Source organism: Lissotriton vulgaris, chromosome 1_1 (genome assembly GCF_964263255.1).
Source record: "Lissotriton vulgaris chromosome 1_1, aLisVul1.2, whole genome shotgun sequence".
In the NCBI taxonomy this organism is placed as follows: Eukaryota; Metazoa; Chordata; class Amphibia; order Caudata; family Salamandridae; genus Lissotriton; species Lissotriton vulgaris.
In genome coordinates, this window is record NC_141685.1 from 807,017,170 (window position 1) to 807,041,030 (window position 23,861).

At 45.4% G+C, this 23,861-nt stretch overlaps 1 protein-coding gene across 1 annotated transcript in view; it reads right to left on the reverse strand.

The window, feature by feature from the left end:
- Positions 1 to 23,861, reverse strand: part of LOC147747918 (rab GTPase-activating protein 1-like) — a 1,062,456-nt gene that overhangs the window by 499,245 nt on the left and 539,350 nt on the right. Inside the window, exon 15 of the mRNA XM_086926396.1 lies at positions 22,713 to 22,863. Coding sequence (XP_086782522.1) covers positions 22,713 to 22,863 — 151 coding nt within the window. The remainder of the gene's footprint in view (positions 1 to 22,712; positions 22,864 to 23,861) is intronic.

Here is a 23,861-nt window from a genome sequence, read left to right on the forward strand (position 1 = left end):
GAAAGGTTAAAGGTAGAAAAGGAACTTCAACTCAGGAGGGTGGCAGGCCCCTTTGGGGACCCTCTCGTCAATAACTTTGTGGTTTCACTACTAGGAGTGGTACCCAAAAGGAGAAGGGGAAAGTCCACCTCATCCATCATACGTGTCATCCGCCGGGCGGATCGATAAATTATTGACTGGATCAGGACAGCTGCTCTGTGGCCTACGCCATCCTGGATAAAGCAGTCGACCTGGTCCCACTTGCAGGGAATGGGGATTTACTAGCCAAAACGGATATTGAATCTGCCTTCTGGCTACTGCCAGTACAACCAGACAGTTACCTCCTGCTGGGCTTTCACCTCGACAACGCCTACTATTATGACAGATGCCTGCCCATGATGTGCACAATCACCTGTGCTTATTTTAAGACCTTCAGCAGTTTCTTAGAGTGGGAGCTAGGGACACGCACCCAGCAGGGGGCACATACATTACCTAGATGACTTCTTGTTTATTGAAAGGCCGGGCACGACGGAATGCGCGTGCCTGCTCCGGCACTTTGTGGAGCTGGCGGAAGAGCTCAGGGTTCCCTTGGCGGATGAAAAAACGGAAGGTCCAGCCACCTGTTTGTCATTTCTAGGGATTGAACTAGATATGATAAAAAAGGGTGAGCAGGTTGTCCAGCGCCAAAGTGGCAGAATTCCAACAGATAATAAGACAGCTACTCGCTAAGAAGAAAGCAACACTGGAGGAGCTACAGTAACTGCTAGGTAAACTTAATTTTGCCAATCGGGTGATCCCAGCGAGAAGGCAGTTTGCCTGGCATGGTCCACAAAGGGTCTCACAAAGAAGCATCACAGGGTGTGACTTACACAAGGGGTGAATGAGGACTTGGAACAATGGGCTGTATTCCTGCCCAGCTTCAATGGTAACCTGATTTGGTGGGGACCCTGGGTGACCGCAGGACAGCTTAAGCTATTTACAGATACAGTTGGAAGCCATAGCTTTGGGGCCATCTTGTGCTCTGCTTGGACAGCCGCCTGCTGGCCAGACACCTGGCATGCACAATGTTTCACCAAAAACATTATGGTACTGGAGCTACTCCCTCTCATAGGGACCTTTACCATATGTGAACACAAGCTTGCCAACAGACAGATCACCCTTTGGGTCACAACCACACAGTAGTGCACACATTGAATTTGGGGACAGCGGGATGCCCGGCAGTGGTACGCATCCTGCGCGAGGTAGTCAGTTGTCAGCTGAGAGCCAACATAGCAGTGAGGGCCAGACACACTTCAGGCTGCAAAAACTCAGCAACTGACGCTATCTCTTGTTTTCAGTGGGAGACATTCAGGGAGCTGGCCTCGCAAGCAGAGCAGCGCATGACACCGGTGCCCAAGAAGCTTTGGAACCTCGTGGACCTGATCTAGCAATGCTGAAGGACAACGTGCTAAGCACAAGAAAGCACAAAAATACCATAAGTGCTGGTAAGTCTTTCGAACTGCGATCGGCGCAGAGTACTACAAAGGCGTTACAACCATGGACAACCCGGGATTCATACATTGGGTCTTCAATGGTGGGAAAAGCATGTCATGGGCACAGGCACACCTCAGAGCAGTGTCCTATTTTCATGAAGCTGGGGACATGGAGGGGTCCCGCCAGCTCATTCTACTGCAAGACAGCAATGAAGGCCTGGGGTGATTGCATCCTAGGCACAGGGACCAAAGGTGCCCCACTGACTTCACTTTGCTGAGAAAAGTACTTGGTATACCCAAACCAACATTTGCAGACCCAGGCATGAGGTGGTGCTTTTAAGAGCGTTTTTTGCACTTGCCGTCTATGGGGCATACTGAGTTAGCGAGCTAGTAGCCCCATCCAAACCCACCCCGGGTCAGTATGCATACATGCCGAGGACGTGAGCATGGGGTGGGGGTACATGATAATTCACTTCTGTCAGTCGAAGACGGATCAGGAGGCCAAAGGTAAACACACCGGCTGGACTGTCTGGATAATCATGCTTGCTGTCCAGTCTGCCTCCTACAAGATTACATACGGCTGGGTGTGCGCACCAGGAGTCCATTTTTTCTACACGAGGACAGCAAGTACCTCAGTCGTTTCCAATTCACTGCTGTGCTCCGAGAGGCCTTGGTCAAGATGGGCTTACCTCCCACAGTGTTTGGATCGCATTAATGTTGCATAGGCACTGCAACAACAGCGGCAGTGCTGAATCAGAGTGAGGAACACCTAAAGCACCCTGGCCACTGGCCTCAGGCACCTTTAAATGGTACATTCGGCCCATGGGTATTTGAGCTGTGTTATACTCACAACAGGGTCACCCGCTGGCTGTCGCAGAGTATGGATCCTGGGACACTCGTACGTCACCAGAGCACAGCAGTGGGTCTCGACATGTACAGACTACAAGGGTATTTAGCTGCGGAACATGGACGTCACTTGGCTGCGATGTCCGGGCATAAGATGGGCTCAGCTACTGCCAGCCAGCCAAGAAGCATTGCGTCTGGAAGAGAAACCATATGCTGCTCTATTACATCTGGAGGGTGGACAGACCTGGCCTGCTGGGCAGGAAAGACCTCCAGGGAGCCATGATATAAGGCTGCATGCATTAGGTCAATTTTTAAGAAAATTACACTAGAGCCCACTGAACCTAACAAATATAGCCCTATTTCGGGCTTACCATTTGTGGCTAAAGTTCTTGAAAAATCCATTAATAGGACACTGACAGAATATCTAGAAAGTAACGGATTACTAGATTCCACCCAACATGATTTTCGGCCACAATACTCGACAGAGTCCGCCCTGACTGTGGTATCAGAGGGGATTCGGAGAGTGGTAGGTGGCGGAGGTAGGGCAATTCTCGTCCTCCTTGATCTGTCTGCCACATTCAACACCGTGAACCACACGGTGTAGGTGCGGTGACTACGGGAGGTTGGAATTGAGTACTCAGCGCTGGCCCTTCTCTCCTCTTTTTTGCAGGATAGGAAACAGAACCTGAGGTGGGACGGCTTAGAGTCGGACAGTTTCAATCTGCCCTGTGGTGTCCCGCAGGGATCTGCTCTGTCCCAGACGTTATTTAACGTCTATGTGAAACCATTAGCAACATTAGTTAGGAAACATGGTTTCACATTTGTGTCGTATGCCGACGATTCTCAATTAGAGATATCCCTGTCAGATAGGCCTGATTTAACAGCTACCAGTTTCTAATCCTGCCTAAAGGATATCATGAAGTGGATGACTTTGAGTTTCCTGAAGATAAACACAGGAAAGACCAAGTGATTGAGTTCGGAAATGGGACAAAGTCATCATGGAACAAGTCTTGGTGGCCGTTAGAGGCGGGGGATGGTCAGGAATCTTCGATGATAAACTCAATATGTCAGTACAGGTAAACAGCCTAACGTGGGCCAGTTTCCTCATGCTAAAAACCCTTCATAAAATCATCCCTTTCATCCCCCCAAGCTACAGAAGATGGTAATGGTGGCCCTTTTTCTGTCCAAATTGGACTGCTGCAACGCAATGTTTCTGGGTATTGATAAACACCAGATAAATAAGCTGCAATCGTTGCAGAATGCGGCAACGCGACTAATTTTAAAACTTCCAAAGGGTCACCCTACGTCTCACAGAATAAGAGCATTGCACTGGCTCCCTGTGCGGCAGAGAATTGAATTCAAGGCACTCTGTCTGGTGCACAAAGCAAAATATGGTGTCTGTCTGGCAATGTTTAGGCCCTACATTCCCTCTCGAAATCTACGATCGGCCAATCTTGGCCTGATATGTACTCCCAAGTTCCGAAGGGCCAGATGGGGTGACCGATCCCTGTTGTGCTGTGCGGCCAAACTGTGGAACAAGCTGCCAGTGGGATTAAGATTACAACCCAACCTTTTGGCTTTCAGGAAGGCCTTGAAAACCCAGATGTTTACTCCTGACTAGACTTAGCTGAGCCCCTGCCTTTGTCTACACCTATCAGCGCCAAGACGCCTCGGCATTCGAGCGCTTTATAAGCCCCATATCATCATCATCCTCATCATATCAGGACTCACAGCCCATCCGAGGCTGATCCGCCCAGCGGATCTCTTATGGCCAGAAATCATAGCATGTCGGGAAGGAGGGGAACATTGGACCACAGGGCCTTAGCAAAGTTCAGGCGTAAGCTGAACATCTCCATGGAGAAATTGTGCAGGGCGAACGGCTGGGAATACATGAGACATGGGCTTATCAATCTCAGAACACTGGGTTACTAGACCGTGGACGGGGCCCACTTGACAAGGGTGGGCATGGATATGTTACTTCTCAATATAGTCGGGGTACAGGAGCAGCTAGAGTTTTCTTAAGTGGAAGGACTGGGGGGAGCTGCAGACAAATCAGGGGGCTGCAGATCATTAGGAAACCGCAGGCAGCATGGCCGAGACAGCACACAAAGAGAGCCAGAAAAGAACAGTAGCCTACCAGGAGGAGCAGCTCAAACAGTGACCTTGGGATGCCTCACAGCAGGAGCACTGGGAGCAGGAGACTGGTCAGCAAGGGTCAGGCTCAGACGGACACGGCACTTGCAGCCAAGGCTAAACCTGACAGCCGCCCACATAAATCTCTGTAGCAATGGAAGCCCAGAAGCCACAAACACTAGACACCTGCTAAGGGGCCATCGCTCAGGCCTGGGCCAGGAGTGCCGTCAAATGTGATAGTTGAAGATGAGGAATGATGACATATTGACCAATTATGCCTTTGGATTGTAAATTATCATTAAGTGTGATGATGATGATGATTCATGTGTTATGCAATGTGAAACAAACCTACTCCTTTCTGCACCAATAGTGGTTCCCTTATGTATTTAGTAAAGGGGAGAAGGGTGCACAGGATTGTCTGGGAGGGACGAGGGACACTCGCATTTCTAGCAGGGGTTTTTACGGGAGGAGCCTAACAAAGCGACCCTGGGTTAAGCTTTGGCTCTAAGAGCTGAGCTAGCAAAAGAATAATCATCATGCTGTGACAGAAAAAAAATTAAAAGGGTGGGGGGTGTTTCAGGAAGCATGCCAAGAGGCTGAGGTGAGGGGCAGGAAGTGTGTCTAGAGGGTGGGATGGGGGCAGGAAGAGTGCACAAAGCGAAGGTGAACTGCTCACAGTTGGATAGGGACATGCTATTATAAACTGGTGCTTCTTGAGCCTGCTAATGCAGGCGGCAGTCGCATATCGCACTACTGACTTTGCCACAGTCGGACCAACCTGTTACGGTCTCACCCTTCTCCTTGTTATTTATTCCCAGCCCCTGCATTTTTATCTCCTCTTCCACTGCTCACTACTGCCCTACATCACCAGGCTGTTACATGCATCTCTTTCTGCCCTGTCTTTCTGTTCCTCTCCAATGTTTCTCTCTTCCCTCTCGAACTTACGCCACGTGTTGGAGCAGTCAGGGGCAGGCGCTTGGCAGGGAAGCGCCTGGAATTATAAAGACCGGTGGCAGCTAGGAGGAGGGTGGAGTCAACCTTCTTTTGCCAACCTTCCTTTGCCGCTACAGATGCTTAAGTGAGTAGACGACATTCTTAGTATGCAAAAAGGAACGATGCAAGCTTGGAGTGTGAGGGGGCAGGAGGCTTGCAAAGATGGCAAGTGGGCTGAAGACACAATCAGTATGGAAGTGGGGTGAAAACAGACTCAGTAGATGAGAGGGAATGAGTAAGTTTCAATTAAAAGAGAAATGAGGTAGGCGGCATATGTATGAGAGCAGGGAGAAGGTTCTGGCGAAGAGGCTCAGTGTGTCTGTTAATCAATACAGCTAAATGACTAAACTCCAAACCGAAGGTGAGCTGCTGAAAGAATGACTGTTCTCGCTCACTGGTAGACTCGGGTTATTTGTAGCTGAGGAAGAGCAAGACATCTGGCGCGAGCCAGGATTGAACCTTCAGTGAGTCGTCCACCGTGTCCACGTTGCTGTTGGCACTCTCGGAAAGAGAGAAAGAGGGTCCAGAAGTCTCCATTGGCAGAGTCTTGTGGTGAGGTGGTAGGGCCTACTCTTCCATAGAGAAGGATGCTCAGAGATGACGTACAGTAAGTGATGGTTGGGGGTACAAGCTTCCGCTTACCTTGATGCCTGGCTGTTTTAGACGTGCTTGCCCCAGGCAGTCAACAACCACCGCCGGGTAATAACGAAACTCTTAAAATTGTAGAAGTTCACTATCAAAGAGCAGAAGTCATAACTGACTCCGATGCAGATGCTCCCCTTCATTGGAGCTATTCCAGATAAGATACAGTTTTGTGCCTTTGCCCCGGAATGGAGAGTCCAGGACATTCAGGCTATGATCCAGATGGTTCAGCCTTAGGCCTGGATCTCAGTTGGGATGATTCGTAGGTAATTCAGGTTGTTGGCCTCCTGCAATCTTGCTAGGCATACATACCAGGTGGCACATGCAGGGTCTAAAGTGGGACCTCAAATCCCAGTGGGCACAACATCAGGGGAACCTGTCAGATTGTATCAAGATATCGGAGGAGACTACAAAAGATCTGCAGTGGTGGCTACTAGACCGTGACATGGTCAGTTGCAGAACCCTTTGTTTACCCCACCCAAACCTGACAGTGTTCACAGATGCATCACTGCTGGTTTGGGGAAGCCACCTAGGAGAGGTGGAAAACACAGGCCTCTGGCAGAAACGTACCTCAACATCAACTTGTTGGAGTTGGGGATGATTCACTTGGTGTTAAGGGCCTTCTTGACCAACATCAGAGGAAGGCTGGTGCAGGTGCTCATAGACAATACCACAACCTGCAAAAGGAAGGGTTGGGTGGTGTTTTGTTCCCTGTGTCAGGAGACTCTGCTCCCTCAGAAGTGGCTGGCTCACCAAGGGACTTCTCAGCTGGTAAACCAACTGGCAAGATCTCTAAAATTGAGGACAGACTAACGCAGCTGCTGACGCTTCTCGGATCATGAATGCCAGTTGCATGTGGACATGGCACAGGCTATCTTCCAGCAGTGAAGAGAACCATGGCTCAATCTTTTCACTACTGGCAACAACACACAATGTCAGCACTTCTGCAGGGTGCAGTTTCCAAAGCAGTGAGTGCGTTCCTAAATCTGAAAATACTCTACAAAATTAAACCCTTCCTTCCCCCGAAAGATCTTAAACAGGCCATTCAGGCATTGGTGCTCTCCAGAATTGACTATGCATATCAGCACTGACCGGGTCAGCAAAATCGCACCTAGGTCCTCTCTCCACTACCCTCGACGCCGCTGAAAGAATGGTCACAGGAACGAAGAAATATGAGCACATCTCTCCGGCACTCAAGGAACTGAAATGGCTCCCTATTGACCAGCGAGCCAGCTTCCGTACAGCTTGCCTCACGCACAAAGCCTTGCACACAGGCAAACCAGAATACCTGGCCGCCAAACTCAAAAGGGCCGGTCAGTCCAAGAACCTCAGAAGCCTGAGGCTGAAGAAGATCAGGAAAAACCAAGCCCATGTAATCTTAGTGGCACTGGATTGGGCCAGGAGAATGTGGTACCCAGAACACCTATGTATGAGTATCGGTCATCCATTATAGTTGCCGCTTTGGGAAAATTTTCTGTCACAGTAGCAGCGCAGGGTACTGCACTCAGGCCTGCACAATGTGCATCTCCATGTTTGGAGATGGAGTGGCAGCAGTTCACCACCTTCTACCTTCCTGCTAAGGTTTTTGATGTCATCCTGGTGGTGAGGCATCCTTCCATGAAATAAGTGTATGCCAGATATTGGGACAGCTATGTGGATTGGTGTAGCACCCAGAATTTTGACCCATTACATGCAAAACCTTCAGACATTATGCTGTTTGTTCTGTCCCTGGCCCAGTAAGGATTTCCTCTAGACACGATTAAGAGGTATGTATTGGCTCTTTCACCTTTTTTGCTGTTGCCGGATCAGCCATTTTTGTATTTAAGTCACCCCCTGCAATGAGATATTTAATGGTTTACAACACTTATTTCTGCCCTAACCATGTGTGGTGCCACTGTGGGACTTAAACTCAGCCCTCAGTATATTGATATGCACCCCTTTGAACCACTACACAGCAGCACATTGAGACTTCTAATATTGAAGATGGTCTTTCTCATTTCCTTAACTTCGACTAGGTGTGTGAGCAAGCTACCGGCCCTTTCTGTTGACCCACCTTATAAGACATTCTTTCCAGATAGGTTGGTGTTGAGGAACTGAGCTTCCTTTCTATTAAAAAGGTCACTCCCTTTTATGTTGGACAGACTCTCTCTAAGGAGTAAGAGAAAATTCCATATTTTGTACCCTAAGAGGGAACTTGGGGCCAGATGTAGGTAGGCTATTACCGGTCGGTAACGGCTGAATTCGTCCGTTACCGACTGGTAATAGACTTTTCCTATGTAGGAGGCTTTTTTACTGATTCAGTAAATAACGAATCAGTATTTACCGATTCGGTATTTACCGAATCATCATTTACCGATTCGGTATTTACCGAATCGGTATATGAGATGTGGTAAGCACTGTAAACAGTGCTTCTGAGCTTTAAGGATTCGTTATTTACCATCAACTATTAGTTGGTGGTAAATAACGAATTCCTATGTAAATGCAAATATGTGCATTTACACCTGTGCCATGTGACAGACATATATGCCGTTAGGGCATATATGTGCGCCACATGTGTACACAAGCACTACTCAGGGGTGCAGCAGGGTGTCAAAGTGACACCCTGACACCCTTGACTTTTTTCCATTTTTACCAAATCGGTAATTACCGTTTCAGTAATTGACATTCATTCCTATGGGGCTCCAGGCCAATAGGAATGAATGGCAAATATCAAATCGGTAATTACCGAATCGATATACCGAATCTTAAAGATTCGGTATTTTTTACAGAATAATTACCTACATTGCATTTACCCATTCGAAAATACTGAATCGGTAAAATTCGGTATTTTCGAATCGGTAAATCTAAATTACCTACATCTAGCCCTAAGCTTTTATACTGATTGCACCAAAGAACATTGAGCGACGATCAGCTCTTTGTAGGGTCTTCTAGACAAAGAAGTGCGAAACAGTGCGAAAACGGACCATCTCTCCATACATTTTTCTCTCCACAACATAAAGATCTGCTACACACTAGTTAAGAAGGGTAGATAGCCTTTATAACGAAATGTCTTTACCATGCATCCATTACCACAAACAGCCTTTACCTTGCATATGTCTTTAAATGAAACACAAGTAAATTTAAGGTGCGTGTGATATATATATATATATATATATATATATATATATATATATATATATATATATATATATATATTCAGATCAGAAGTACTCCATAAACACGCTCTCAGTAGCAGCCAAAGATACGCAAAACAAGAACAGTCCAAGGGTGTTTAATCACCTGCAGGTGATTAAACACCCTTGGACTGTTCTTGTTTTGCGTATCTTTGGCTGCTACTGAGAGCGTGTTTATGGAGTACTTCTGACCTGATTTGGATTTCCGGCGTGCTCAACCGGAGTACACGCCACCTCCCAAGGGGCCTCTAGCAACCCGTGGAGCACCTTTTTGGGAAAAAAAAATATATATATATATACACACACACTAAGCTAAAGTTTAATTTAAGGGTGGGTAAGGGTACTGGGTGGTAAGGGTATTTTTAGGGTTATGGGGTATAAGGTGGCATGGGTGTTATAAGCATTTAAGAGTGAGTAAGGGTATAGGGAGGTATGTGTGCACACAAAAGCCTTACACAACATTTGCCCCACTTACCTCAACAACCGCATAAACTTCCAAAAACCTACCAAACTCCTCCGTTAAGCAAGACTCCTACTTGAACACCCCTTTGCATAAGCAGACCCAGATCCGGTGGTCGCGCCTTCCCCTACCTCCCTCTTAAAGCCTGGAATTACCTTCCCTGCACGTCAAAGCCACCTCCTCAGGTCTTGAAATCAGCAAGAAACTGAAGACTTGGCTCTTCACCTAGCTCCAAACCTGGCTTGGCTCCTAAAGCTCCAGTTTCAGTGCCAGTACACCCGGTGAGTTGTGCGCTATAGAAATATACAAAGCATACCATAACAGTGATTCAATTCAGCATTAAGGAGCTGCACAACTTTCCTTGCTATCTGTGAGTAGCCTTCTCCCGTATATATACCCTGCCTACCCCTGGGCCTATATGCGTGAACCGCTCTAGCTCTAGCAAACCCCAAGTAGTCAAGGGACAATCCATTGTCCTAAAGCTCCCTGCAGATCCAGCAAACACAACCTCTTCCCCCGAGACTTCCTGCACATCCTAACCCCTCCACTGGTAGCCCTGGCTATGGACCTCACACATCCTGCGCCTAACACTACCCCGCAGGGGCCATGGCGTGGCTATCCTTAGCGCAGTGGATGCCAGGGTAGTGAGGAGCCCCCAAAAGCCCAGTTATACCTGTCTTTTAACCAGGAAGTTGGGGAACTATTTTCCTTGCTTGCATTAGGCCCCAGGGCATCCTTGCTACATCACTGCCAAAGGTAGACAGTCAAAGGCCCAACCTGCTGAAACCCTGGGCCACATTGTAGTTCTGTCATGCCCAGTCCCTGCCCTTTACACTGCCTGCACCTTACACATGCTACCACTGGGTGGCACACATCTCATGTACCTAGGCCTCATGCTTCCTGCATCTCTAGCATCAAGTCCACACTGCCAGCTCCTGTCTAGTGCTACAAGCTTCTAGGCTTTGCACCTCCATGTATTGTCAGCCGTTCATTCCACAATACAAGTCCCACTGATAAGAGTACAACACAAACACAAAACCTCTTGCAACAAACATCAGTGACTTACAAGGTTACCACCCAAACATATTTATCGCCACCACACTTCTCACCCCCTTAATGTAGATTTATTTAAAGTTTGAGTAATATACAATTCTACTAACACTATAGAAAGATCACAGCTATTGACACTGTGAAAAGCATATCAATGTATTCTGACCTCGCCTACGGGTAATAGCGGTCTACTATTCATGCCTAACTTTATAGGCAAATGCTAATGTTAAATATGCAATGAATCACTTCTCAGCATGCAGGCTCGCTGAGCTTCAAAATGCAGGGACAAAAGAAACATCCTTCCAGAATACATATCCAGGTGCAGATATGTCATCAAGATTTCTGTAGTGCTTCTCCAATAAATATAGAAATGGAGAGCTTTCTTAATCTGTGAGCCCTTTCACATGGTTCAGAAATTTCCATCAGTCAGCTGGGAAAGGTTGTTTGACTGTGTATGGTTAGAGATGTATTAAGCGTTTAGTTTAGTAATGGTTTGTGCTCTTTAAGGGGGAATTAAAGTAAGTTTAATTCTCATAAAGATGTTTGCAGTGTGATAAGGGAGTGGATGGATCCGCGGAAAGACTTTGCCAGTTTAGGTCTAGATTTTGACAACACAGTGTGGACTTTGGGGCTCCCCCTTTCAACTGTTTGCCGTCTTTTCCCGGCCTGTTTTAGCCATTGGCTTGAGATTTTGTTGATCACTTCCTGGCTCAGTCCAGTGGGGGTATTTATCTATCACCTAATGTTACTGGGTGCTTGAGTATATTCTTCCATGCGCACTCGGCTGCTTGCTCTGAACTGCATGAGGACCTACTTTAAAACTATTGCCCTCTGTCCACTCCTGCTAGCGCCCTCCAGAGTGTCCCGCTCTTGTGTGCTCATGCGTAGCACATTAAATCTAGACCTAGTCGCTTTGCCAACGCCTTAGATTTGTTAAGGTCGGTCTTTCGTTGCTCAGCCTGTACAGATGGATTCTAGACACCAAGGTAGTAGGGTAAACAGCTAGAATATGCTATATTGTTTTAAGTGTAGCGAATTTCAACTATCCAGGTTTCAGGGCGCTTTACTGTATAAAACAACCAAAAAGTGGATTTTCCTAAATGTTTCCTGAGTGCTGTGTACAGTGCAACCTGTTAAAGGATGTTCTTACAGAACTGACAGTGTTACCGTGTTTAAAGACTGTTAGTATACACAGGATTGGTCCAGGTATGTTCATAACAAGTACAGAGAAACCTAATGAAGGTGATATAAGTATAGGGGAGTGCGGTAGCTCAAGAGACACTTAAAAGAAATACATGAATTTACAGTAACAGGAAGGTGTGTCTCAAGGAATACATTATTTACTCGAGGTAAGAATTTCGGAAAAGAAAGGGTATGTTACGCAAGAGGAATCAGTGTACGTTCTTCTTTAAATTACAAGGGGTGGAGAGATCTTTTTTTGTATCACAGGTTGTATGAGCCTCCAACTATAGGCTGCTCTTGAGTAAAATAACTAGAAGTGTTGAAATGCCAGGTGTGAGAAAGGCAGGCCGTTGTCATGACGCACGGGCAAAGGGAGACCGTGAGGAGACGAATTCACGTATGTTTGTCGGAATCGGTCGGCAGCGTGACTGGCGGCTCCCATTGGTTCTGGTTTTCAGGAGGCCAGTATGGCGGAGAGTGCCATAGGGAATTCCATCACAAGGTCACATTTTGAAAATAAAGAAAGCCACCCTGACTAATTCAAACAGATGAAACTTCTTTTTTGAGAAATGTCTCAGAGACAAAATACCTTTTCAATTAAAATAGTATATTTTCATAGGCAAGGTATACTTCATTAAAAAACAAAAACAAAAAAAAGACCGCTGCAGTAGTCTATTTTCATGTCTACCATAACCCAGTAGTGAGGAAGACAACATAAGGAGAGACAGAAGAGGAGAGGGAGGGAGACTAACAGATGAAGGAAAAAGGGGGTGGGAACAGAAGATGGGGGAAGCCAGGATGGGGTAAGGGTGGGGGGTTGGTCAGAAGGCATGAGGGGAAAAAATCCTGGATGAGAACCGATGCTTGTACAGAGCAAGCGTTTTAATGACAGGAAAGCTAAAAGGATCGGAGTGGGGGACGGCTAAGTTTAGTCTATCTGTTCAAAGCCAGTCATTAAGTAAAATAGTTTAAACAAGCATTGGCACAGCCAATAGGTCTCAGCTATGAAAGAGTTATTGGCTTTGCCAATGTGTTTTACAGAGTACAGTACAGAGTAGGAATCGCTATTTAGGAAATACCAAACCATTTGTTCGTGTGGGGCCCATAGGTACAAATGGTTTTGCCCTTCCTAATTTGGTATTTCCTAATAGGAAATCACAAATTAGGAAATAGCAAGGGTGACTATCGGTCTGAGGCCCCCATTGATGCACCCCGAAAAAAGTGGTGCACATGTAAAGTGCACACATGCCCTATGGACATGTGTGTGCTTTATGGCACTTTAAAAAAAGCATTTTGGAGTGCTTTCTTTAAATTGCACATGCTTACCATCGACTTGGAGACTATGGTAATTGCATTTCCTAAATGCCCATTTAGTATTTAGGAAATGTTCTGTACATGTGCTTAGGAAATCGCAAATAGGACATCCCTATTTGCAATTTCCTATTTGGGTATCACAATATGCGATTTTTGCTGGGTAGAAATCGCATTTTGGGATTCCCAAACGGCATTTGTACATATGGAAAGGCCATTTAGCATTTCTTAATTCCCCGAAATAGTGATTCGGTCCGTCAAGAAATACTAAATGACTTCGTACATCTGGCCCCAGGCCCTTGGAAGACACAGCCTGACATTTGACCTCTGTCTTTGAATACACAGTAAATGCAACAAGATTTAAAGGTCTGTTTAACAAAGCAAGCACTGGTGGAAGAATACAGTACACAGGCTATGCTTCATAGGAGGTACGAACCAAAAACAAATAAAGTCAGCAAATAGAAAGCATGCAAAAATGAGTTACAAAACACAAAGCCAATGGTAAGCAATGGGTTGAAAGGATTCCCAGGGACGTTTTCAGAATGTACCCAAAATGTAATTAGCAAAGCGGACAGCTGCGCTGTCTGGCAGGCTTTAATCTTAAATGGGTTTGACAAAAAAGATTTGTCAGAATCATTTTAATCAGGTTGGTTTTCCTTTGAGAAGAAAGACAACTGTGTTACAGAAAAGGTGATATAGTACCACAGCCTCAACTGCCTATTTCAGATAATGGCCAGTGAATATGTTTGATATTTTTGAGCTTTTGTAGTTGGATCCTGCAGACGAATCCATTTGTTGTATGTCCTCTTTGAGATGTAGATTTTCATGAAAATTGAAACCAATGCATTTTGGAGTGGTTCACCATTTAGGGATAGTACCAGCATACTTAATGGCTTCAAGTGAGTAGCTTTTTTGCTAGTTTAGATTTTAGTGAGAGAATAATACATTTGCTTCAAGTGAGCAACTTTTTTGCTTGTTCAGATCTTAAGAATAATAAATTCAGACTTTAGGGCACAGCAGTTTTCGTGTTTTTGGTCCATCCATTTGTGACCGCGGATGTACGATTCACGGAAGCGCAATTTAAGACAAACATGGGTATCATCAGTGAAGTAATTAAAATATATCCCAAGATACTGAAGTATTTCACCCTCTGGTTCAACAGAGATTTAAAACAAAGCACACCAGCATCAAGCCCTGCGGGACGCCATGTGGCAAAAGAGAAGTAGGCACCTTACCTATTGTTATTAGGCGGGTAGAATCAGAGATAAGACCACAACTATTTCAGTCTATTTTCAGCCAGAACCATCCTATGCTTGTCAGTATTTAGTGTGATTTGGTGGTCACAGTGCTGAAAGCAGCCATTAGCTACAAAAGGCTGAGAAGAAAAAGTGACCTTAATCAAAAGTGTAAAGGATTTCCACACTTTTCAGATTCAGTGTTAAAACATGTCAAGAAGGTAATTTCACTGGAAATGTTTTCCTAATTGTTGGGCAACACATTTCTCAATGACCATAGCGGGAAACGTAGGCCAGAGATAGGGTGATAGTTCTCAATACCCGACAGGTCAAGGCTTTGCTTTTATAATGATAGGTGTAATGTGCACATCTTTGAGGCACTGCAGTAAAAATACATTTTGAAGAGCATAGTTAATGAAAATCAGACAGTGAGAGACAAGCATAGGTAAGGCCTTTAGAAGAGTAAGAAGGCTACTGTCATCAAAGTTCGCAGACAGCTTAGTACCTATAACAATAGAAGAAGTACCTCTTCATTGAAGGGACAGAATGACCTTGCAGTGGAAGCTCAATTAGGTTGATTTAGGAAAGAAAGACTGCAGAGAAGTGTGGAAGAGATTTTCCCTAATTTCAATGACGCCATTGAGGACATCAAGTTGATCTCAGAATCTGATTATTTTGATGGAGAAGAATAAGCCAACCCCATTGCACCTGGATTCAACAGGTCCGGAAGGAAATGTGCTGTTAGTCTGCGATTTGATAACTTTAAACTATTTCTCAGTATTGTTTGCAGACTACACGTGAAAGAGAATGAAGAGCAGACAGTATGGAAGATTTGTAGCTTTTTTCTTTTCCGTTTAAGCTGTTTGACGGAGAGAGGAGTTTTGTGGCATTCTCTATAATGTTCTTACAGTTTGTCCTATCAAATTTTATTTTTGAAGCAGAGTTGAGGGGAACCTGGAGGACAGCCGTCAATGATGGCTTTGATGTAAGAAATGTCAATCTGGATGACAACATTTATGCTGTTTAAACCAGATAGTTGATCAGAGGAGGAAGAGATGAGAGTGCTTGCGTTATCTTTGCTCAGGCCCACTAATTTCAACCCCACAGATATATTCTCTTTCCATTTGAGCTACTGTTTTAGTGATTAATAGAAGATTAAAAACAGGATCAAGAAATAATCAGACCACTTTGGTAGCTACTCTGGTTACCAGATCAATTGGGATTAATCCCTCATATTTCCCATTGCCAGAGGCACTCCAGCCCTGTCATCGAGGTGTACTGCCCCGATAGAGCATGACAGCTTTCAGTACTGAGGCATTTATGAGACGTGAGATGGAGGGGAATTTTTTAAGAGAATTGAGTTCCCCCAACTGGAGCACTTGAGCAATGATGTTGCCCTCTGGCAGACGCTCCCAATGTCTTTGATGGGCAGGGCTGTCCTCTTTAGAATGGTGGACCTGCCACGTCTGCTTCGCGTTCTTCAAAATACCCCCTATAAAATGCTACCTGACTTCTTTAGGTAAGTGGACGTGATGTACGTAATAATCTTTGGGACGGGGACTGCTTACAAATCGCACTCAGTAAGCTCCAAAGAGGTGTGTTTGAGGAAGGGTTTGCTGTCCCAGACATACGCAAGTATTATTGGGCTGCTCAGTTGATCATCACCAATGAGTGGGTGCTCGCTGACAAGGAAGAATCAGCATATCGTGTAGATAGACAAGCTATGGGTAGTCGGGTTATCATTCAATGTTATGCAGAAGAGGACGGGAAGGAACGCTGCCGCTTTACACTCAGACAGTGGTAAGGATATGGCAGGATGCTAACAAATTTCTGGGATGGGACGGTAAAGTGACAAACTGGACGCCACTGTGGGATAGTGACCTGCTACAGAAAGTGACATGGCCTGGTACCAATGAGCAGAAGAGGTAGTATATCAAAGTTGGGTTGCCCCAGGAAACGGGGGAAGGTGTGGGAGCACTGGTGCAAATACAGACAATGAAAAGTGTTTTCCACATGAGGGCAAAAGTAACACAATTATTTGGACATATGATATATGCTACTCTGTATTGTATGATGATTGATATGCACATAGAGTTCACAGGCATCTATTGTCTTCCTTTAGTTATTTCAATGGTGCAAAGTCTTCTCTCTGTGATGCGTATCTTGTCATTGATTCATCTACTGTATTATTATGTACTGAACAATTGTTTAATAAAAAGATATTTAAAAAAAAAAATGAATCAGACCAGTTAATATGTGTGGGAGTGGAGATCTTAATGAGGTCCTGTTTGGTGACCATAAGGTTGAGAATAGTGCCTTTGTCTTTGGAAGGTTTGTGTAATATTGCTGAGCGAAAGAATGCCAATTCCAGTGTGGGCAGTCAAGAGTTTTATTCCATCTGATTGCAAAGACTCTCAAGAAGTTTGTAATAAAAAATGAAAAGAAAATTGGAGGGAATTAGTTCAATGAGCTCATTTAAGAATACGGAGTCGCTCCCAGAAGTGGCAACTGCTGAAGTGTCTCATTTTGCACGAGACAGATTTGATCACTTCTATCTCGATTATTTCAAAGCAAGAGAATGGTGTAGCTGAATAAGAGAGCAGGTTAGGTTGCCATAGCAGATGATGTCCACCATGCCCCAAACACCTGTTTTACCCTCAAGATCATATCCAATGGTGGCGAGATACGTGACATTTAAGATAGGATATCCAGGTCCTGATTCATGATAGCAGTTGAAATGTGATCACGGTTAGAGATTGCAGATTTGCTGTGGAGAAAAATGTGCCTTCATTTGGAGTAGGCCTTGCAGGGTTCACGGAGTTCCAGGTGAGCAAAAAAACTCAGTTGCACTACGTAGAGTTCAGCAAGTGGCGGAGTACGTTAGGTCTTGCGGTTCGCGCTGATTTTTAGCGCTAGGTGTCTGTGCCGTTCTTGAAAATCAGCGCAAATGGCACTGTGTGCATTGCAAAAGAGTGCTGCTTCTTTCTGCTGCTCGAGTAGATGTTCTACTTAAGTGGCAAGTGGCGGAAGGTTTCTCAAAGCAAGTGGTAGCGGCCATCCACGACCGCCCGTGTTGAGAAATCTCACTGGAAGGTGGTCCGGGTTAAAATTTTCCTCGCTTGTGCTTGCCAAATTACCATTGGCAAGCACGAGTGAGGAAAAAACTCCACTCCGCTACGCCACGCAGAGTTTTTTGGAACTCCGTGCACTATGCGGAGCATGAAAAACTCAGCGAGCGGAGCAGAGGAAGTACTAGATTTTACGCAGATGTGTTCTTGGGAGAAGTATGATATTGTTTGCATAAGGGAGAGGTATGTTTACGCTAACTCTATCTGAATGTTTCTAAGATGGTGTCAATAAACCATTAAAGAACATTGCGATGACCATAAGCAACATTTGTGTAAGAATACACACCATGTATACAGCATCATTCCCCAAACAAGGCCTTGTATCCTTGGGCATGAGCCTGGATGTGTTCCTCACTTTTTACAGAAAAGTATATTGGATCAAACAGAAACTTTTGCAATGAAAAAGACCAATACGTGCTGACCAGGATCAAGCAGTATCCCACCTCATACAATAACCTACTAATTGCTTTGCATGTCATCACATGGTTGAATTGCCACTTCTATTGTAAATGATCATTAACAATGACTAAAAGCCAGATAGAGAACAATCTCTTGAACCACCTTGTTTCTGTGAGCCTGAAGGAATCCAGGGCATGGTGTTAATACAGGGTCTGACCTTGATGTAAAATCCTCCCAACATAGTATTCAAACTGATCAGATAGACTGGCTGATCCTAAATCAGTGCTTGGTTTTTCTCAAGCCCGCCTGCGTTGATAGGACTTCTACTGCCAGGCTTGTCCTTCAACTGGCAAGCACACATGTTGCTGTGAGAACGCCAAAGTCTGTTGGCAGGATCAGGGCTGGCTGCGAATTCTCAAGAATGGAGAACCTCACTTACTATCACACATCATGCGATCAGTATACACTTCACTTTAGCCATATGCACTGCTGCGGCTATAACCAAGATGTACTATTAACAGAACCCACGCTAAACGCCTGCAGCTCCTGAATCTGCTCTTCTGCGCTGAAGTAGAGCTGTGCCCAGATACACATCTGCAGCTGTTTCCAGCTCTCCGTTGTCATCGGTGAGGATGCTGTCCCACCTCACTTTTCAGTTAGGCCATGACTGGCTCTTGATTGGTTGCCAGCAGCTAGTGCCTCAGCCAAACATACAATCAGTGGCACCAACCTTTCTTTAATATGATTTTCCCCAAAATATTGATGCCTCACACTAAACTGGTACCCTAAGTGGGCACTGTGTTTGCCTACATGGATGGGTCACAACCAAGTCGGACTCCGTTGTGCCAGAAGTTCATGCGTTTGAACCCAGCACTGCCTTGTGCTGCTTGCCTTTACCTTTTGAAAAATGATAATGCCTGGGCACTGCATGGGATTATGCACCTACTTTGTTATTCTTTTTTGCGGTTTCCTTAATCTAGAGAACTTTAATGGGTGCTTGCCCTAATCTCCCTGCAGGTGTTTTCTGATTCTGAATCGTGAGCAGCGTATGAATCTTCCAATGTGATTATTCTACAGTATCTGGAAGTAATAATGATGCCCTACTATTCGCTGCATCCGATGTTATCCTATCATCCAGGCGGCGACAGAAAGCCATGCCATCTTCATGCACCCTATGAAGGTTCTTGGGATTTTACAGGGGGTACAGGAGGGATTTCCTTTTCCTTGTGTTAGTAGTTGTTGGAGCTTAATGCGTAACGTGCATTCGCCTCGAAGCACCAGCAAAGGAGTCCGCTTTGGTTACTTCTGTGGTAGGCAGAGAGCATCACACCTAACAACAACTTGCTCATTTCTTCGTGGGGCATGAGACTGCCCAAGAAATGTTATGGTAGTTAAGAAAAATCAGAGGTCAAGTCAATGACACATGCACACCATGAGCAACGAGGTATGTCATCAGAGCAAATACAATACCAACATCCTTGCAAGGTATAACATTACAGAACTAATGTCAAAGCAGTAAAGTAAAATAACAGACCAAAAAACAACCAAGACGTGCACGCTCTGAACAAGAAGCACCAGCACCACACTCACCAAATGTTTTTCGGATTTCTTTTCATGTGAGTAGATTGAACAACACGTGTCTGATAATTCAAAAGGAGCACTATGCAACATTAAAATATCCAGGAGAACAAGTACGGGGCGGATACCTTGCCAGCAAGCAATGGTTTGGCCAACTAGCAACAGAGCGGAAACATCTTGACAAAGAAGCAAATCAGGTAAAGGCAAGAATACGACTAGGTCACAGTGGCTGTTAATAACCACCTTGGGTATCACACAAAAAAGCATTATTTTGTTTCCTTTGTCACAGGCACATTTGTAGATCATCGAAATAACATATATTATGAAGAATCGGAAGAAGCAGGCCTAGATGGAATCCCTCCAATGTTGAACCTGTCTTCGGAAATCGAGGTCCAGTATCGGGCAGATGACACTGTCCGTAGCATTAGCCCCCATCTCTCATAGATCGCCCCTAGGAAGGCAAGTACCTGACCTCCCAGTGCATAGAAATGTATTCTGAATGTAATCCCATCAGGTGTAATCCTGAAGACACCCAGCTAAACGTTCATATATGTATTTTAAAAGTGCTGTGAGTGAAACCATCATTGCTTACTTGGAGCATCAGTTTCCTGTATGGGTCTTTCATCTTTAAATGTTAGGATGAGAAGAACATGAAAGTTTGCAGGTATGCAGGAACCTGGGGCAATAGCCCTAGTGAAAGTCTGGGTGTAAAGCAGCAGGAACTGCTGAACACGGTCACAAAAGTGAGAAATAAATAGTGGCTACTGTCCAGGAACACTTAGCAGGAATGTGTATGTACATGTTATGTTATGGTATGTTATTTTTATTTGTACTGCGCACAGCTGCCCCAGCAAAGGGGCGTCCTGGCGCTTTGAGAAGGTAAACACAACACAGCATTAAAAACGGGCAGAAAGGAGAAGAGACACAACAGATGAGCTAAACAAATAAAAAGGTCTTGATAGCCCGTCTAAACTGAAGGAGCTCATCAATGGCCCGGATTTGTGGAGGAAGAGAATTCCACCAGCTCGCTGCCAGGACTCGAAAGGAGCGGCCACCAATTCTGCTCAACTTAAAACGCGGGACCACTGCTAAGTTCTGGCCTAGCGATCTAAGAGTGCGAGAGGGGACATAGGGGATCAGCAGTTTTTCCAAGATTTGTGGGGAAGTACCCTTGAGGATTTTAAATGCAAGGCAGAGAACCTTGAATCTAATCCTCTGCTGCACAGGGAGCCAGTGGAGAGAGCGCAGGGCATTGGACACCGAGCACCGCCTAGGCAGACCTGTCACCAGTCGTGCCGCAGCGTTTTGAACCCGCTGGAGCCGCAGAAATTCTGACTGGTTAACCCCCGCCAGTAGGGAGCTGGCATAGTCCAGCCTGGACAGCACTGATGCTTGGACCACCAGCTGTCTTGTGGGTGCATCAAAGAATTTGAGGATGGGTCGAAGTCCTCTGATGATGCCATAGCAAGAAGCCGCCACCTTCTTGATATGACAGATGAAACTCAGGAATAAGAGTGAGCAAGGCAGGCACCAGGTTTTCCAAAGCCGCCCTGCTGCTGAGCTAAGTTCTCTTTATTGTGAGGGGCATTGTGCCAAGTTTGTCACCTAATACTGTGGAACAGAGACAGGCAACCAATGCCTTAGCCCAGCATACATCTAAAGGGGAACAATTTGAAAGGCGATAGCTTGGGGCCAGGGCCGGACTGCCCATTTTCTCCACTGGGCATTTTCACGGTGGGCTGTAGTCACTGGACGTTGGTTTCTGAAGGCAGAAGGCTGCTGCTGGTGACCCTGCTAGCTTCTCCAACACCCCTAGGTTCATTATAGCAGGACCACTCAGTGCTTAAGGAGTGAGTGAAAGGAAAGACAAAAGAAGAGAGGGTCAGATGAGAGAGGTGGAAGGGAGTGGGATGGTCTGAACATTTTAGGCGGGTTTGTTTTGGGTTCCTAGACCAGCGCTGCTTTAGGCCATAAAGATAAAAAATACTATAAGGGCCAAAGGTTGACTTCTTCTTGTCCTTTAATCCTAGACTTCAATTACAAGTGGGCTGGTGTAGGGTGCCAACTCCTGGTAAACGTCGATACCTGGGGCAAGGAATTTAGCAGAAGCAGCTAATACCCCCTATTCTGAGTTTAGGTGGGGAAAATTAGGAATTGCATGTGGAAATGTTGTGTTTACTGCACCCAGTTATGCATATAACCAGTTTTTACACCCACATTGTCCAATACATTTTTTCTGTTCACTGATGATGGGCCTCACGGTTAAAGAAAAAACTAAAATACCTTGACTCGGCCGCCAATGCCACTCTGTTGGCACAAGCCTAAAAATGATGCAGGGGATTTTTTCAATTTAAAGAAAATATGAGCACAAGATTTCTCTCTTTTTTAATGTGGGTGGAAGGAACAGGGATAGCAGCAACACAAGGGAGGTGGAAGCAACGATGCAGCTGAAAGGGGTGAAGTAACATGGAAGGTGAAGGCATGGGGAAGAAAAGCAACTTAGCAAAGTAGAACAGGTAGAAGAGAAGCACACTGGCAAGCAAGTAACGGGGCGGGGAGTACAAGAGGGTGAGGACAACATGGAGGGGTGCTCGAAAGAGGACACAGACAACGGAGTGCAAGACGGAGTGCAGGAGGAAAGAAGTACACATGGGATACAATTGAGAAAAACCTTCACTCTCATGGAGTGATTATCGAAAAGAAAAAAAGTAACGTATGAAAAGCAATCAGTGAGAACACAGAAGCCAGCCAATCAAAAGTGATGGGACTGAGGCAGTACTCAATGGGAGGGGCAAACCCAGATTGACAAGCTGGGGCACACAATAGAAGCAGGTAAATGAGAGTGACAGGAAACTCAATCAATGGTAAGGTAGTGGGCAGGTTCCCATCCTCCCCTGTATGTTCTTGGTGAGACCAAAATATGTCCCGCAACAGAAAGCTCATATGCTGTCCAGTAGACGAGGTTTAAGAAAAAAGCATTCTTGAGGAAAAGAAAAAAAACATCTTTTCACACAGTTCTGCTTTCGAAACAAAACCACTAACCTTTTGACCATCATCAAACACACAACTATTACAAAATTGAATGCTGGTTCTTTTGCACAGTCACAGTGGAGGGAGGTACAACTGCTTACCTTGGTGATGAGCACCCGGTACGTCTCCAGCATGGCCTGGTTGTCATGGCAGCCTGCCAGCAGCTGCCATACCTCTGCTCTTAAAGCTTCGGGCACCCCACTCTTTACCAGCGAGGGCAGTCCCTTTGGCCGCACGCCAAGATTACTATGCCTGCGGAAATGAGTGATACAGCATATCAGACAATGGCAACATGGTGCTTTTCGAAGGTGGTGGTTTAATATCAAGGTGCTATGGCCTAATAAGGAAGAGAGGGGTGACCATTCACAAAGTGCCTGTTGACTAGTAGCATCACATCCAACTCTTAATACACTTGTCGAAGCAATTCACTTCTGGTCCCACGTGTACTCTCAATTTCACTATGTGCACCATACCAACGAATTCTATTGTGAATTATGCACCTTATTAATGTTTTTAAGACAATGCTCTCATGTTCTCTCGAACCACTATCAAGAATGAAAAGTACTTTGTTTTGTTACTTTTTTGTATTTATTCATAATTGTGCAACCAGGACCACGAATGACCCGTGCCTCTTGCTGAAGCAATTAGTCATGGGTGTATGTTTCACAAGTTGCTATTTTAGAGGTTGGGCTAGCAGTGCATTTCTGAACCCCAAAATATAACTTGCAACCCGTAACCAACCAGGAGGTGGGAAAGTGAAACCAAATGCCACTCAAACTATAGAAAATAGTGAACATGGAAGCTGAACAGTGTGAAGGGAAACAGAAGGCTTAAGGTGGTCATAGAGCAACATGACTACACAGAAGTCCAGGAGAACAGGTTACTTACCTTCAGTAACACTCTTTCTGGTAGAGACTCTATGTAACCACAGATTCCTCACCTTTTAAATATTCCCTAGACACCAGACTGGATCTGGAAACTTTTCAGCAGTACCCTTGCTTGCCGTAAGGTGGTACCATGCAGCTCCACCCTGAAGCCGTTTTGCTCTGAAAAGGACATGTGCAGCCTATAAAAGTGCCATACCTCCAGTTGCATCCATGCCCCCAGACTCAAAGCCCCAAGCCCCAAGAAGAAGACACCAAGTGGGGTATACCTAGTCTTGAGATTCCACCCATTAAAAATTGGACAGAGAAGGCTATCCAAATAAAGGGGTTGTGTATGGGACATCAGTTGAGGGCTACTAATGGACG